Raw genomic sequence first — 16,345 nt, forward strand, 5'->3', positions numbered from 1 at the left:
CAAGCCAGGCTTCAATAGTATGTGAACCATGAACTTACAGATGTTCAAGCTGGATTTAGAAAAGGCAGAAGAACCAGAGATCAAATTGCCAACATATGCTGGATCATCGAAAAAGCAAGAGAGTTTCAGAAAAACATCTACTTTATTCATTACACCAAAGCCTTTGATGGTGTGGATCACAACAAACTGTAGAAAATTCTTTAAGAGATGGGAATACCAGACCACCTTACCTGCCTCCTGAGAAATCTGTATGCAGGTCAAGATCCAACAGTTAGAACTGGACATGGAACAACAGACTGGTTCCAAATCGGGAAAGGAGTTCATCAAGGCTGTATATTGTTACCCTGCTTATATAACTTATATGCAGAGTACATCATGCAAAATGCTGGGCAGGTGAAGCACAAGTTGGAATCAAGACTGCTGGGAAAAATATCAATAACCTCAGATATGCAGATAAGGCCACCCTTATGGCAGAAAGCAAAGAAGAACTAAAGAGCCTCTTGATGAAAGTGAAAGAAGAGAGTGAAAAAGCTGGCTTAAAACTCAACATGCAGAAAACTAAGATCATGGCATTCAGTCCCATCACGTCATGGCAAATAGATGGGGAAACAATGGAAACAGTGAGAGACTTTATTTTGGGGGGCTCCAAAATCACTTCAGATGGTGACTATGGCCATGAAATTAAAAGATGCTTGATGCTTGGAAGAAAAGCTATGACCAAACTAGACAGCATATTAAAAAATAGATACATTACTTTGCCAACAAAGGTCCATCTAGTCAATGCTATGGTTTTTCCAGTAGTCCTGTATGGATGTGAGAGTTGGACTATAAAGAAAGCTGAGCACTGAAGAATTGATGCTTTTGAACTGTGGTGTTGGAGAAGGGACTCTTGAGAGTCCCTTGGACTGCAAGGAGATCAAACCAGTCTATCCTAAAGGAAATCAGGATGATTATTCATTGGAAGGACTGATGCTGAAGCTGAAACTCCAATACTTTGGCCATCTGATGTGAAGAGCTGACTCATTTGAAAAGACCCTGATCCTGGGAAAGATTGAGGGCAGGAGGAGAAGGGGACAACAGAGGATGAGATGGTTGGATGGCATCACTGAGTAGATGGATGTGGGTTTGGGTGGACTCCAGGAGTTGGTGATGGACAGGGAAGCCTGGTGTCCTGCAGTCCATGCAGCAGCAAAGAGTTGGACATGACTGAACGACTGATCTGAACTGATATGATTATGTAGGAAAATATTCCTTTATGTTAAAAAATACACACTAAAATATTCAGAAAAATGGGAAATTATGTTAGCAACTTAATCCCAGACATTTATTTTTTAAAAACTTTGTATACTAAGCTTGAAATTACTTTTTAAAAAAATTAGAATCTTGAAAGTTGGGTCTTGACATCAGTACTTTAAAAACTGCCCAGGTGATCCTAACATACAACCCAGGCTAGAAACCACTACTGTAGAGTCTTCATTATCAACAATAAAGAAAAAAGGTTAGAGATTAGTACATTAACTATAATTTATTTAACCAAAGTCTTCCATCTTTTCTTTAAAAAATGACTTAGCGAAGAGTTTCGCTAGGCCAGACAAGACAGAATCTCTTCCCTACAAGTACCAAGTCTCACTGGGAATAATCTATAAGCAAAATAAGTGCTGAAATAATATAATTGCTATCATTTGCTCAATAAGTAACATAGGTTAGATACTATGCTATCTGATAGGTCCGACACTGCTATTATCTTCCTTTTACAGAATGAGGAATCCTAGGCACAATGAATTGAATAATTTTCCCTAGACTCTAGGGCCTAGAGCACAGATCTATGTTGACTCTTGACCACACTGATGTATTAGAGGAAAGGAAAGTGCTATGAAAACACACAGATGGACCTTTACTGCAGACTACAGGTATCAAGGAAGCTTAATCAGAGGAAGAACATCGATGTATCTTTAGATATGTACTCTATTTTCAATTTAATTACCAAAAATACTTCTTTTTATTTTATTATTATTATTTGCCACACTACTTGCAGGACCTTAGTTCCCTGACCAGGGATTGAACCCAGGCCCTAGTAGTGAAAGAACCTAGTCCTAACCACTGGGCAACCAGAGAGTTCCCTCATATCACTTTCTAAAAAAATTTCCTTAAACTTTTAATTTTGTATTGGGGTATAGCCAATTAACAATACTGTGATAGTTTCAGACGAATGGCAAAGGGACTCTGCCATACATAAACATGTATCCATTCTCCCCCAAACTCCTCTCCCATCTGGGCTGCCACATAACAGTGAGCAGAGTTCCATGTACCACAAATACTTCTTAAATGAACTTCCCATTTAGGAGTTGTGCTGCTATCTCTCCCCTTTGGTGTGATTCTAAGTAGAATTCTGGGACAAAGTATATGAAAAAATCCCATGGCTTTCAACACCCACTACCACATAGCAGTCATCAGCAATATGAGGGTATCAGTATTACTGTAGCCTTACCAGAAGTGGGCACTGATACTTTAAAACTTCTTTGCCGCTAGTCGAAAACTACTATTTCTTTATTACAAGTTAAGCTAAACATTTTCCATTAATGCTTTCTTTAAAAGCATACGTTTAATATCTTCATAATTACTACCAACAGTCTCTGTGCATGGCACCAGCAAAATAACATCTTACAATGTCTCATACTAAAATGAGGCTGTCGTTCTTCCCATAACCACAAAACCGGCTGTGGCACAATAGCAGCATTCAATGACATCGGATTTTTACACTCTCGCTAAGATCCTTGACCTCTAAGACTTACTGTAAACTCAATGAGGACAGAAAAAAATGTCTTGTTTGATTTTGAAATCCTATTTCAACGTCAGCAAGTTAAAACGCACTCGATAATTCTTTGCTGTAAGAATAACTAAATAAGATAATGGATAGTGAGAAAATATAAATTGACACCATATTTTCTGAGCTCCTCACGCGTGACACAAATAAATTTAGCTCAGTAAACATCACATGAGAAAAAGGAGAAGTGGGTTGTTCCTTCTTTCCATATAACTAGGGCACCCGTGATTCCAGTGTGCCAATGACAGTTCTTATTTATACCTTTTGTTCTCACATCCTATCTGCTTAATTCTGGATTGGGCAACACATTTTATGGTCATTCTACATCAAAAGCATATTCCTTTCATGAATAGTAGATCTAAGTGCAAAGGAAAGCTCCTGTCCAGAGAGCTTGTCTTTGTGTCACTTTGAATTTCACTTTAAAAACCTATAAGCAGATAATTCTTTGAGCCTCATGGGTTTTTTTTTCCCCCTTAAATAATATTTTACCACTTAAAGCTAAGTTACAATCTGCAAATAGTTAATTGCTAACTAACAGAATATCCCCTGATGGTATCAGCATTCTTTATTCCATTTTGTTGGTAAGACAAGTGACAAATGGAAAGAAAAAGTGACTTATTCCAGGGCACATCAAGTATGAATTATCAGCAAGGTGAAAGGAGGCTATTGGAGCTCCAGTCTCTGGTTTTTGATTAATTCTCTAAACCACACAGCCATTAATCTGCAATTAGATCTCCTGTGTAGTTTGGTTTGAGATTTTAATCAGTAAATGGCTTTGTAAACTGCAGGCCATAATAACCTATTTCAAATTGTATGAGCAAAATCACAAGCATACCTTGGATATTTTTTAATGGGCATAAAATTCATGGTTAATAATATTTCAGTTTCACTGAACAACAGTCTGAATTCAAGCCTAATTTATAGTTCCTAAATTATCAGAAGGCAAAAGGAATATAAAATAGGTGAAGTTTAGAATAAATAGTTAATACTTTGGATAATTAAAAATAAAATTGTTACATTTTTACATTTCAGAAGTATATATGTCTACATTTCATTCCACAGTGCAGTTTGGATAAGATTTTAGCAGATTAACATCCCAAATTATAACAGTCTTAATGGAGTTAGCAAAGTCATTCTTTATAGCAACTAAAATGAAAACTAATAGAAATAAATGTAATACACTATGTCTAAGACCCATATATAAAAGAGGCATACCATATATGCATTTGATGAACTATTATTATACTTTTGTCACACCCAGATTAATTTATAAACATAAACATTAATTTATAAACATATAAGTCAGTCAAGGTCCCATTGGTATCTTGTGAGGGTGGGATAAGAAACTGGTAAACTCATGTAAAGTTCATTCAGAGGAGTAAGTTTCAGAGAATAAACAAGAAAATGTTTTAAAAGTATGAAAAAACTATAACAATAAAAAATAGTATTCTTCTGGCACAGACCAATGGAATAAAATGCAAGGTTAAGAAACAGGCACAGGTGCATAAAGTATTCAATAAATGAAAAATAACAATGAAAGAACAGAAGGATTTAAAAAGCAATGTTGTGACAACTGACTCTATCCATACCTCACATCATTCAGCAAATAAATTCCAGGTGAGATGCATATCTCAGTGTAAGAAAGCAAAAACAAAAGGTTTGGGAAGGCTTTTCTACATATGACTTCAAAGATAAAAAGACTGATAGATTTGATATAAAACATAACACTTACTGAAATAAATATCTATTAAGGATAGCAATCAGTCTTCTGCCGTTCATGCTATAATCACTTAAATTCATCCTTTGTCTTTTAATTCCATTTAGCCCCTTGACACAAAAAAAACCTTTTAAACTATAAGAAGTTAAAAATACCAATCTCTTCTTTAAGGTCTCTTTCCTTTAGCTGTAAAATGATTTTCTTAACCCCAAACCAGAACAATTTTCATTCATTTTCTTGTAATTTTTTTCATTGTTTCTTATGTTAATTAAACAAATGAGAAGTTAAAATACAGCTTTGTTCTCTATTATTTGTTTGATTTAAGGATGTTAATTAACTTCTCTGACATGATAATGTCAGCCTGTTAGAGTTACTGTTAAGATTAAAATACTTCCTATAAAACATTTATCATATTTATTACAGAACCTATTTCAAACAGCATCCTACAACTTGGTCTTAATGCTGCAGTCTGAAGTTATCAGATGGCCAAAGAGCATTGTAATCCAAGAGTACTAAAAGGTTCCTTTTACACTAGAACTGCTGAGATTATTTATGAGCTTGAAATATAAATAGGATATTTACCCTTCTTCATCTTACCTCTAATAGACCATCCTCTGGCAGATCCGTACAGTGGACAGCATTCTGGATCTTAGTTTTACCAAAGATTGCTCGGAGGGTTCCAGGGCGTAAATGTCGGGCAATTTCCTGTTAAAAACACATTCACATATAGATTAAAGTCAGTCACGTAGTGTTAATTAAAAGGAGAAAAAACACCAGCTATATGAAACACCTGAATTATTCATTAATGAGATACATGTATATGTTGCTGGTAATGATTTTTCCTAGAAACAACACGAATGCACGAAAACTGAGCAATGAACATTCTCAGTTGACTCACAAAACTTTCACCTGGCCCAATGTAACGTCCACTGTAATCTATGTTGAAGGCAACAATAATTACATCTCTTCTTATCAACAGATTACGGGAATCACATAAAATATGAACCCAGTTCATTATTGTGAGACTTGTATTTTATAAAGACAATAGAGATCTTAACGACTTAATTTAAAATGGAGTAGTCTGACAGCATTGATTCCAAAAGGTTTTTTTTAAAATGTAACAGTTGTATCAGTTTAGTGCTACCTCACACTTAGGGGAAAAAAGTTACAAATACCTCATACAATTGTGGGTAAAAGAAATGAGGTTAAAAAAACTGAAGACATGGGAATATCAGTGATATATTTTAAATATTAGTGATATATTAAAATCCTATTTTAATTTTGAAATATATTGTACATGCAAAAAAGGCATTGACTGCACATGAATATTTAGGAATAATAATGAAACAAATATCTGTGTACACACCATTGAGCAAAATTAAAATAATATTAAAATAACTTCCAAGGCCCCTTGTGCTGTCTCCATCCAGAGGTTACCATTATTACCCTGTTATTTTTCAAGGCATTGTTTTTCATATTTGTCCATGTAAATATGTGTAGCTGTAACTCATTTTTGTTACCATATATATTCCAGTGTATGACTGTTAAGCTGCTAAGTTGTATCTGACTGTTTTACAACCCCATGGACTGTAGCCTGCCAGGCTCCTCTGTCCATGGGATTTTCCAGGCAAGAATACTAGAGTGGGTTGCCATTCCCTTCTCCAAGGGATCTTCCCAATCCAGCAACTAAACCCACGTCTCCTGAATTTGCAGGTTGTTTCTTTACCTCTGAGCCACCGGGGAAGCCCCCAGTATAGGACAGAACATCTATTTTCCTGATGATTGACATTCAGTTAATCTCTCTGTCTCCCACCTCTCTCTGTATCCTCCCACCTCTCTCTCCAGCTCACACAAACACATACATGCGGGCGCACACAAACAATTCTGCTACAAGCCTTTTGTACATGGTGCATATGTGCAGTTTTCCTGTAATCTTAGGGTATATACATACTCAGTTTCCCTAAGTACTGTCAAACTACTTACTTAAATAGCTGAAACAATCTGCCCTCAATCATCATTGCATACAAGAGTTAAGGAATTTTACTGCAAAGGGGAAAGAAATGGAGCAGTACTGGAGAGAGAGGTGGGATAAAGAGAGGGTTTTTTTTTTTGTTTGTTTGTTTGTTTTTGAGAGAGAGACGGGATGTGACTTTTAAAGTTGGAGAAATAATAGCATGGTTCTACGCTGATAGGAACAATCCAACAAAAGGGAAAACTGATGAAGCAGAAGGGAGAAGAAAGAGTTGTTGGAGAGATGGAAGCAAGCAACTAAGTAGAGAAGTTGGCCTTATCTAAGAGCATGAAGCATTCATCCTAAACATCGAGACAGTACACGGGCCCAGTTATAGCTGTGGGTTTATGTGGTAGCTGGAACTTATGGAAGTGCTTTCTCTACTTTTAAGTTTTACTGAGGTATAACTTACATATGATAACATGCATTGGTTTTCAGTGTACTGCCCCATGAATTCTGTCAAAAGTATATACTCAGCAACTGTCATCTTAAAAATATAGAACATTTCTAAAGTTCCTTCTAGATACTTTTTTTTGACTCATTTTGACTATTTTCAAGTGAAAAAAGTTAGCAAGATTGTCACCAACTGAGAGGAAAGATGGGGAGGAAGTTTTGGGGATCTGAGGAGAGAAAAGAAAGCATGAGATAACATTGTAAGAGGGGAGAAAAGTGAATGAACTAGAAAAATGGATGTGACTCCACTAAGGGCCCTCTTGAGGTCAGGGATCACAAAAGAGAGATTATTCAGAACACCTGTGTTCTCCAGTCATGGACACAGGAAAGGTGAGGCAGAAAGTTGAATTTAATGAGGGCTGGGGTTTTATCAAAACAACATGAGAGAGGGGTGAGGGAGGCTCAGGGTGTATGTAAGAAAACGATGATAACGATGGACAAAATTTTTTTTAATTGAGGAAGAAAGTAAAGTGGGGGAGGACAAGGAAAAGGATGAGACACAATGAAAAGGTAGATCAGTGCATCAGAGCTCCTAGTGGGATGGGATGATTTATGGAAATCTGTGTGTTAGAAGAAATGAGCTGGAAAGTTAAGAGACTGGATATTTGAAATTGGAATTACTGGGGGTGGGCAGAGATGGGGTTAAAAAGATTTATAATGACCAATTTTAAGGTATAACCATGCTGAGGTCAGGTGGAAAGAAAGAAGGTTGAAAGAAAAGAGGACAACAGCTGGAGAGGCCAAGGTATGGAATGGACTGTGCTGTGCTGTGCTGAGTCGCTCAGTTGTGTCTGACTCTTTTCGACCCCATGGACTGTAGCCCACCAGGCCCCTCTGTCCATGGGGATTCTCTAGGCAAGAATACTGGAGTGGGCTGTCATGCCCTTCTCCAGGGGATCTTCCCAACCCAAGGATCAAACCCAGGTCTCCCGCATTACAGGTGGATTCTTTACTGTCTGTGTCACCAGGGAAGCCCTAAGGAATAGATTACCTGTATGAATATGCAAATCACCAAGAATTATGACAGGTGTAGGGTATGGTGCTGGGATGCTGAGCAGCGTTCACAGCTGTGATTTCATCACTTCAGCACATTTTAAAGGCATGCATTTAATTACTTAAGTCATAGTTTCAAGGTTTCTATCAAATGTCAGTTACAAATGTATCAAGTTTAAGAAAAACATTTGATCAACTAGGAGATAAGGATGACTTTATATTTTATTTCATATTCAATTATTTTCATTCTGTTCCTCATAATTGTCTGGGAACGAAGTACCTGATATTAAACACCTACTCTACTTATGTGGTGGTAAGCTGCCATTCTGTGAAATACAAATACTTTGGAAAATTATGAAAGGTGAATGAAAGGTGAATACTTCTTTTCTTTTCCTTACTGTTTCAGATTAGGGGAAAAACTTTGAAGTGACTCACTCTGAAATATCACTTTCATGTAGGTGTCTGCTACATGCACAGCACTTGAACTCTGAGGAGACTGGTGTGTTGGAGGGATGTTGTACTGTGGTCAGAGAGTGCAGTTTCTTTGGTCTTCTTTTGAAAAGATTTGTCAGATTTTCTTTGTGTCCTAATGCATAGTCCATTTTAGTGAAGGTCTCATGGATAGTGGGGGCTTCCCAGGTGGTGCAGTGGTAAAGAATCCACCTGCCAAAGCAGGAGACAAGGGTTCAATCTCTGGGTTGGGAGGATCCCCTGGAGTAGGAAATGGCAACTCACTCCAGTATCCTTGCCTGGAGAATCCTATGGACAGAGGAGCCTGGTAGGCTACAGTCCACAGGGTCACAGAGAGACACATGTACACACACATGAGTAGTGGAAAAGAATATTGTCATAGGTTGCATCCTCTGAGATACCAACTCTGAGGTGGACATTTGCATGCAGTAAGTTTATTGGGGAGTAGCCTTAGGATCTATACTTGTGGGGAAGTGAGGAAAACAAAACTGGGTAGAGGGAGAAGTTGAAGTTCAATGCAGTAACAGCAGTTGCCCCAGGTAATCCTACAAGCAGCTCTGGAGCTTCAGAGTTGTCCTCAACTGACACAAACGGGTCAGACTTTTATTTCTCCAAATTGACAAGTCACTGGACAGAGGCCACTCCAAGGAAGGGGGCATGTCTTTGGACAGATGGCTTTTCTTCAGCAGACAGCAGTCTCTGGAGAGGGACTTACTGTATTACTGTCAGCTGCTAACACTCCCAGCAGCTGGGGACTGTGCATTTCAGTCCTGAAGGGCAGATGGGGATCTGAGCAGCCCTCCATGGCATCTACTAATTACATACATACAAACATACACCCACACAGACAGGCACACATGCACATGTATATATAATGCATGTGGTATATACAGCATGCATGACAAAACACATGTGGACTATTGAAATCTGATTACCATTCTTTTTAGGTAATTTTTTCTCTTTTATGGAAGGTTTTGAATTATCTCCTTATCTAGGCATTGGCCATTTACTGGTCATTCTCCTCCATACTCAATAGTCCAATCTAATTTGAAGATACATATTTTCAGTTTATTATTTCTTTTATTGTTTCCTCTCCTCTGTTTTATTTCTTCCTTCTTTTAACCAGCCATTTCCATGTAACAGATATTGAAACTGCTGGTTCTATCTTGCCTCTCACTTTTTATATTCTCCATCTAATTGTCTATTTGTGTTATATTCTGGGAGAATTCCTCCATTTGACCCGTCAGCTCAATAATCTGCTTTTAAATTGGGTCCACTGCAGAATTCTACTCATTTTCTAAGCATTTTTTAACATTTCAAAAATTATATTTTAAGTTTTCTGTATCTGTAATTATTTTTATGGATCCAATATTCTTTTTCTGGGGATGCTGACTATATTAAAGACTCTTGTTAGCTCCAGTAATTTGCTTGCCTTAGGTGTTGATTATGCTTGTTGTATTTGGTGTCTTCTTTATGATATGAATTAACTGCAAATGGTTGGAACTCCTGACTCTTTATCTTTGGAATTCTCTGTTTACCTGTCACAGAGGGCAGGGACATACCAACATATAAGGTATGCTCATTGCTTATCTTAAGGAGGCGGGGCTTCTCATTTTTCCCGGGTGTCACTAGCTACCTACCCACCACATTACCTCTAGCTGCTGCTGCTAAGTCGCTTCAGTCATGTCCGACTCTGTGCGACCCCATAGACGGCAGCCCGCCACGCCCTGCTGTCCCTGGGATTCTCCAGGCAAGAACACTGGAGTGGGTTGCCATTTCCTTCTCCAATGCATGAAAGTGAAAAGTGAAAGTGAAGTTGCTCAGTCGTGTCCAACTCTTAGCGACCCCATGGACTGCAGCCTACCAGGCTCCTCCGTCCATGGGATTTTCCAGGAGTACTGGAGTGGGTTGCCACTGCCTTCTCCAATGCCTTCTACCTCTAGCTAAAGCCCCACATTCATGGCCTTGGGCTGTGGCTAAAAGCATCAGCTGTCTTCTGTTCAGCATAAGCAAGCAAAGGGGAAATGGCTGGTGGATTCTGCTGCTCTTCATGCAGCCTCCTCACCCATCAGCCAGCTAATGGCTCCAGGCCCCTCCTGGGCATAGTGTCCACATCGTCTGATTTACAGTCAGATGCCCTGCCCCTTCTGAGCAGGCCTCTCCTGCATGCTTTAGAGTAGGCTTCTCCTTAACAGTCCAATCCTACCCGTTTTTGTCTTTCGAAGTTGATGGCCTGCTAACGGTTAAGCACCCTTTCTTGTTTTCCAGCTTGGCTGGAGATTTCTTCTTTTAAATAAAACAAGATAAAATACATCTCCCACAGTTTCTGAGGATTGGAAAGGGAGGGAAAGATGGGTATATATTTGTTATCTGCCACACTGATGAAAACTCATCTTACTGACATTTCCATTTCTCCAAACCTAATAAGTTACCTTTAATTCACACTAGCTACTATTATTTTATGTGTAAAACACAGACATTAGTATGCTACTCACTTGCTATGACCTAATGTCTCAGCTTGTTAGTGTGTCATTCATATTCCTCCACATTCTGCCTAAATCTATCCTTTAGGCCTCACACACACCTTCCCTGAAACCTAAAATCCCAACAACATAATTTCCTCTATAAAACTAACTTGAATTCCTCCCAGAGTAATTTTTCCATTCCCACTGCTCATACAGGAATCTGTGTTCCTACTGTAGATCCCTGACTTGCAATCATAGTTTTTCTGTGTGCCTATTTCAGTAAGTTTCCATTAGACTCCCAACCCTTTGACACAATATAAGACTTGCTTAATATTCTAGGCCTTATTTATGAAAGGTGGAATTTGAATGTTAGTCGCACAGTTGTGTCGGACTCTGTGATCACATGGACTGTAACTTGCCTGGCTCCTCTGTCCATGGAATTCTCCAGGCAAGCGTACTGGAGTGGGTTGCCATTTCCTTCTCCAGAGGATGTTCCCGACCCAGGGATCAAACCGGGGTCTCCTGCATTGCAGGCAGACTCTTTAACAACTGAGCCACTAGGGATGAACACACAGCAAGTGTTTGCTAAATATTTCTGACTGACATGAAATGCCAGCACTGCTATTCAATAAGCCAGTAAGCAGCAGAATGAAGGATAAGGACTATGAAGGATAAGGACTCCAGAGAATTCAAATCTCTGGATTTGAATTTTGCTTCTGTCACTTACGAGTGGTGTGGCCATGCCATGTGGCTTAACCTTTCTGCCTATTGTAATGTTCTCCTTTGTAAAATATCGATTAAAAACAGGACTTAACTACAATGTTGTTGTGATAATTAGAGTAAGTAAAAGTATTTTAGAGCAGTTAACGACTCTGCCTGCAGTGTGGGAGACTCTGTTCGATCCCTCGGTTGGGAGGATCCCCAGGGGAAAGGAATGGTAACCCATTCCAGTATTCTTGCCTGGAGAATCCCATGGATGGAGGAGCCTGGTAGGTTACAGTCCACGGGGTTCATATCTGTTGTCTTCATATCTGTTGTTAAAATTCAGACTTTCTTTTTGGATCAATTTTTTTTTTTAAAGGTAATGCATTTATGTTAGATTTGACCATTGTAAAATATCAAATATACCCTATAAGAGTAAAAAATACTGAAATGTTTAAAGTGAAAGCCTAGAAAACTCCTCCGTTGATCATTTCCCACCTCATTTCCTGGAGACTTTCCCTAATCATTCCCAATAGATCCATGTTCCTCACGCTCCTTGTATTGTATGGTGAAAACCCTCCTACCATGCAGTTCCACTCCCATAATGAAGCAGAGAGGAGTACCAGGAAAATAAAAGCAACAGAAGTATCAACATGCAATTTAAATTTAACAGGTAAATAAATTTAAGTTATCACAATATTATAAGTGAGGGATTATGCTGAGAAAGTACGACTCCTTAAAGAGAACTGTTTATTTGCATTTAGAAGTCTTTCAAACTGTACTGAATTTCTGGCATATTTCACCACAACCTTGCCTTCTCAGCTCCACAAGTCAAATGCTTGAATAGCTCATTTTAAGTACTAAAAATTCTATTCAGGTAATCCTGTGAGTGGGAGGAAGAAATATGGTTTAAAGAATGACCTTTAAATCAAAGACATGGGGAAAAAATGTACTAAATAGAATGGTAATAAAATACTGAAAACAAAGAAGAGAAAGTTTATATAATTATTCTATTACTGTGTGTATTATAAAGAATATTATTGTCTATTGAATAATAGGTCTATCGGACTGACAAAATATGTGTGGACAAAGAAAACAAACTGCTTCCCTAGAAAGCTAATCTGTTTCAGTTCTCCCTGATACAGAAGAGATATACAAGAACAAAAATCACCTTCCACTTAAGAAATGAATTAAATCTGGAAGAGATTTGTAAAATTCACTGATTATGGAAGTTTTAAGAATGACAACTTTGTGACCAACTTTAGAATACAGTCTGGAGAAGGAAATGGCAACCCACTCTGTATTCTTGCCTAGAGAATCCTGTGGACAGAGGAGCCTGGTGGGCTGCCGTTTATGGGGTTGCAGAGAGTCAGACACGACTGAAACGACTTAGCAGCAGCAGCAGCAGCTAGAATACAGTCATAAAATGAGTGACACATGGTGCATAATCACAGCTGGTCATTAGCCTAATTAGGGGAAAATTCTAAGTAAAAGGAAAAAAATTCTTGGCTTAATCTATTGGATAATCTTAATCTATAGGTTATCCTTAACCTACAGGATAACCATGTTAGTAGTGATATAGATAAGAGGATAAATCTTAACAGAGGAACTAGCATGGCTCCAATCTTAGCAATCCTAAAAGAGTTGTGAAACAAAAGAAATGTTACAACCACTGCCATCATTTATAGACAACAAGGGTAACAGAATTTAATATCAAAGGCCAATGAAACAACCACTATAATTAAAACAGCAAACACTCAAGTTTCTAGCCATTACTGGTGCTCTTCGGCAAAGTCCTATAATATTAAAAAGTACATGCTAAGCCCTCTTCTTGACTCCTCTGATACTCCAAATATATCTTACCAAACCTTAACCACCAACCATTTTTCCCATTTCCATGCAACTTTGTATTAACTAATGCAGTTACAGGTTCACATTCCTGGGAGATGAGCAATACCAGGCTAATTCACAACTAAAACAAGTTAATCAAACAAAAAAAAAAACAAGTTAATCAAAAGGAATCAGAAATAGGAAAGGAAATCAGAGAAGAGATCCAAAAGTTACTTTCTGTAAGTCTAAGGATCCTTCTAGAAAAAATAATTGCAAAACTAAACACATCTACTTATATATTAGTCTCATTGAATGAGCCATTGGAGAATTTACAGTAAATACTCTCATTAGCTCTAGAGACCACATGAATTATTTATATAAGAGGAATCATTACCTCTGACAAGCTTCACAGCTCCCTTTTAATTAAATAGAAATTAGCTGTAATGTAAATTTATAGAACCTGAAGAGGGTCATCATTAAGTGTAATTTCAGGTGAACCATTTAGACAATTCAATCCTGTCTTCTCCACTAGGCTCCAACAGACCACAGGTCATAGTAATCACTGCCTCCAACTGAGCTTTTGCTACTCAGTCAATGGTAGGCACTGGCTGACATAAGGTCTCATTTGACACAGGTATTATTTCTATATGTAAAATGATTTGGTTCTCCTGGTTCTGCTTTTTTAAAATTGTTGGGCAAATCTTTTTGCTTGCTTTTATGTGACTTGCTTTGTATTTCAGCAAAACGCACAAGGACTTGTTGTAAGTAAAGTCTGAGAACATAAACATTAATATAGAGGAAACAAACTCCTTTTCAGTAAATATTTTTCTATTTCTTTTCTGTTTTTCCCAAAAATTACATTATAGGAGATTTAACCTTTGAAGTACAGGCTTTACCTGGCAGACACTATGGATCTGATTCCAGACCACTGCAACAAAGTGAGTACTGCAATAAAGTGAGTCACACAAGTTTTTTGGTTTCCCGGTGCATATGTTATGTTTACAATACACTTTAGTCTATTAAGTGTGCAGTAGCATTATGTCTAAAAAAATGAACATACCTTAACTTAAAAAATAACCTATTGCTAACAAATGCTTGGCTTTCCCAGGTAGCACTAGTGGTAAAGAACCCACCTGCCAGTGCAGGAGACGTGAGACACGGGTCTTATCCCCGGATTGGGAAGTTACCCTGGAGGAGGGCATGGCAACCCATTCCAGTATTCTTGTCTGAAGAATCCGCATGGACAGAGGAACCTGGAGGGCTACAGTCCATAGGGTCACAAAGAATTGGACACAACAGAACCAACTTAGTTATTATTAGTTAAAAAATGCTAACCACCACCTGAGCCTTCAGTAATAGCAGCATCGAAGATCATTGGTCACAGATCACTACGACAAATATAAACAATAATGAAAAAGTACAAAATATTGCGAGATCTGCCAAAATATGACACAGACATGAAGTGAGTGAGCACTATTGGAAATATAGTGTTGACAGACTTGCTTGTGGCAGGGTTGCTACAAACCTTCCATTTGTTAAAAACAAACACACAAACAAAAGACCCCATGGTATTACTGAAGCCTAATTAAGTGGAACAATAAAACAAAGTAAGCCTGTATAGACACATCACTACTGAGAAACTTGAGGGGCATTCTCAATCTCTCCTCCATGGAAAAAAAAGTGTTGTGCACAGTCTGCTACACCCTGATAAAATAACTGCTGCTCAAACTTCTCTCCTAAAGAGACTTACCGCTCGATACAGTAATGGAGCTATATAAATAAAGTAATGAAGGAATAAAGTAATGAAACAGCTAAGCCCCATTCTGGCATCTCTGACAACTGAGTCACTGCCACATTCTGCCATTAAAAATGCTGAAATGTGGCCCTTAGCAGTCTACTTTCTATCTTCACTCTGCCACCATATTCTCACTGATTTCTAGACTATTGATTTCTTCTTGGTTCATCCACTGCTCTTGATAAATATATTCGCCACAAAATAGTCAGAGTGGGCTTTATAAAACATAACTCAAGTTATACCATTTTCCTGCTTCACATCCTCTGATGCTTTTCTTAAGAGAAAAATCCACAAATTTTAACATAAGCTATACAGTCCTGCATGATCGAATATCTGCTTACCTCTCTACCCTCACCTGAAATAGTCTCGTCACATTAACCTCTTCCAATTTTTCAAAGCCACCAAGCTCTTCCCTACTTCAAGCATGAAAACACATACTATTTCCTTTGCATATTCTGGCTCAGAAATTCTTCTCCCTCTTCTTATGTTCTTTACAAATAGTTCAGAAAAAGCAATGTAAATCAGTTGTGGTGGATTCTACAGAGTGGCTCTTTCAACTCCTCATTCTATCCCCCTTCTAAGTTAAAGTCAGAAATCTAAAAACTACCTTCATGGTGCAAGTTATGTCATGCTAGTGAGATCTAGAAGGCAAAACTGAGCAGAGCCCATCTTCCACTGATAATGTCACTGGCAGACAAAGCCGGTGGTGGAAGAAATGCATGTTTGGAGGCATTTGTGGTGGCCAGACTCACTGTCTGAGTGACCAGATTCCTAGAAATGAGAGTCAGTGGTGGTGGCGGCAGTGGAGGCGGCAGCAGCAGCCACTTCTGCTTCTAGATGCAGGAATGCCCTTATACTCAACGGCTCCAATGGCAGCCCCTGATATCAGGTTCTGCAGCCCTTCTAATGCTTGTAAACGTCTACTTTTTCCCTGTATCAAATCCCTTTTTAGAGAATACCTTGGCTGGTCTGTTTCCTGCTCTGAACTTTCAATGATACTTTGATGTTGCACCTCTCTTCCTCATCTCTACACAAAAGGACAATCTCTGCTGCTACTTAGTAAGTAGGGCTTCCCAGGTGGCCG

At 38.4% G+C, this 16,345-nt stretch overlaps 1 protein-coding gene and 1 long non-coding RNA gene across 5 annotated transcripts in view; one reads left to right on the forward strand and one right to left on the reverse strand.

Annotated features, from left to right (window-relative positions):
- The window catches only part of NME7 (NME/NM23 family member 7), a 252,245-nt gene that overhangs the window by 64,809 nt on the left and 171,091 nt on the right, over positions 1-16,345 (reverse strand). For all 4 annotated transcript variants that reach the window (XM_055582184.1, XM_055582183.1, XM_055582186.1 and 1 more), the window contains one exon: positions 5,139-5,246. In XM_055582184.1, the coding sequence (XP_055438159.1) occupies positions 5,139-5,246 (108 nt within the window). The remainder of the gene's footprint in view (positions 1-5,138; positions 5,247-16,345) is intronic.
- Positions 13,974-15,998, forward strand: LOC129652996 (uncharacterized). Its single transcript, XR_008714890.1, has 3 exons — positions 13,974-14,100; positions 14,333-14,404; positions 14,575-15,998. It is a non-coding gene; the product is annotated as an uncharacterized LOC129652996 (long non-coding RNA).

This window comes from Bubalus kerabau, chromosome 5 (genome assembly GCF_029407905.1).
Source record: "Bubalus kerabau isolate K-KA32 ecotype Philippines breed swamp buffalo chromosome 5, PCC_UOA_SB_1v2, whole genome shotgun sequence".
Lineage (NCBI taxonomy): Eukaryota > Metazoa > Chordata > Mammalia > Artiodactyla > Bovidae > Bubalus > Bubalus kerabau.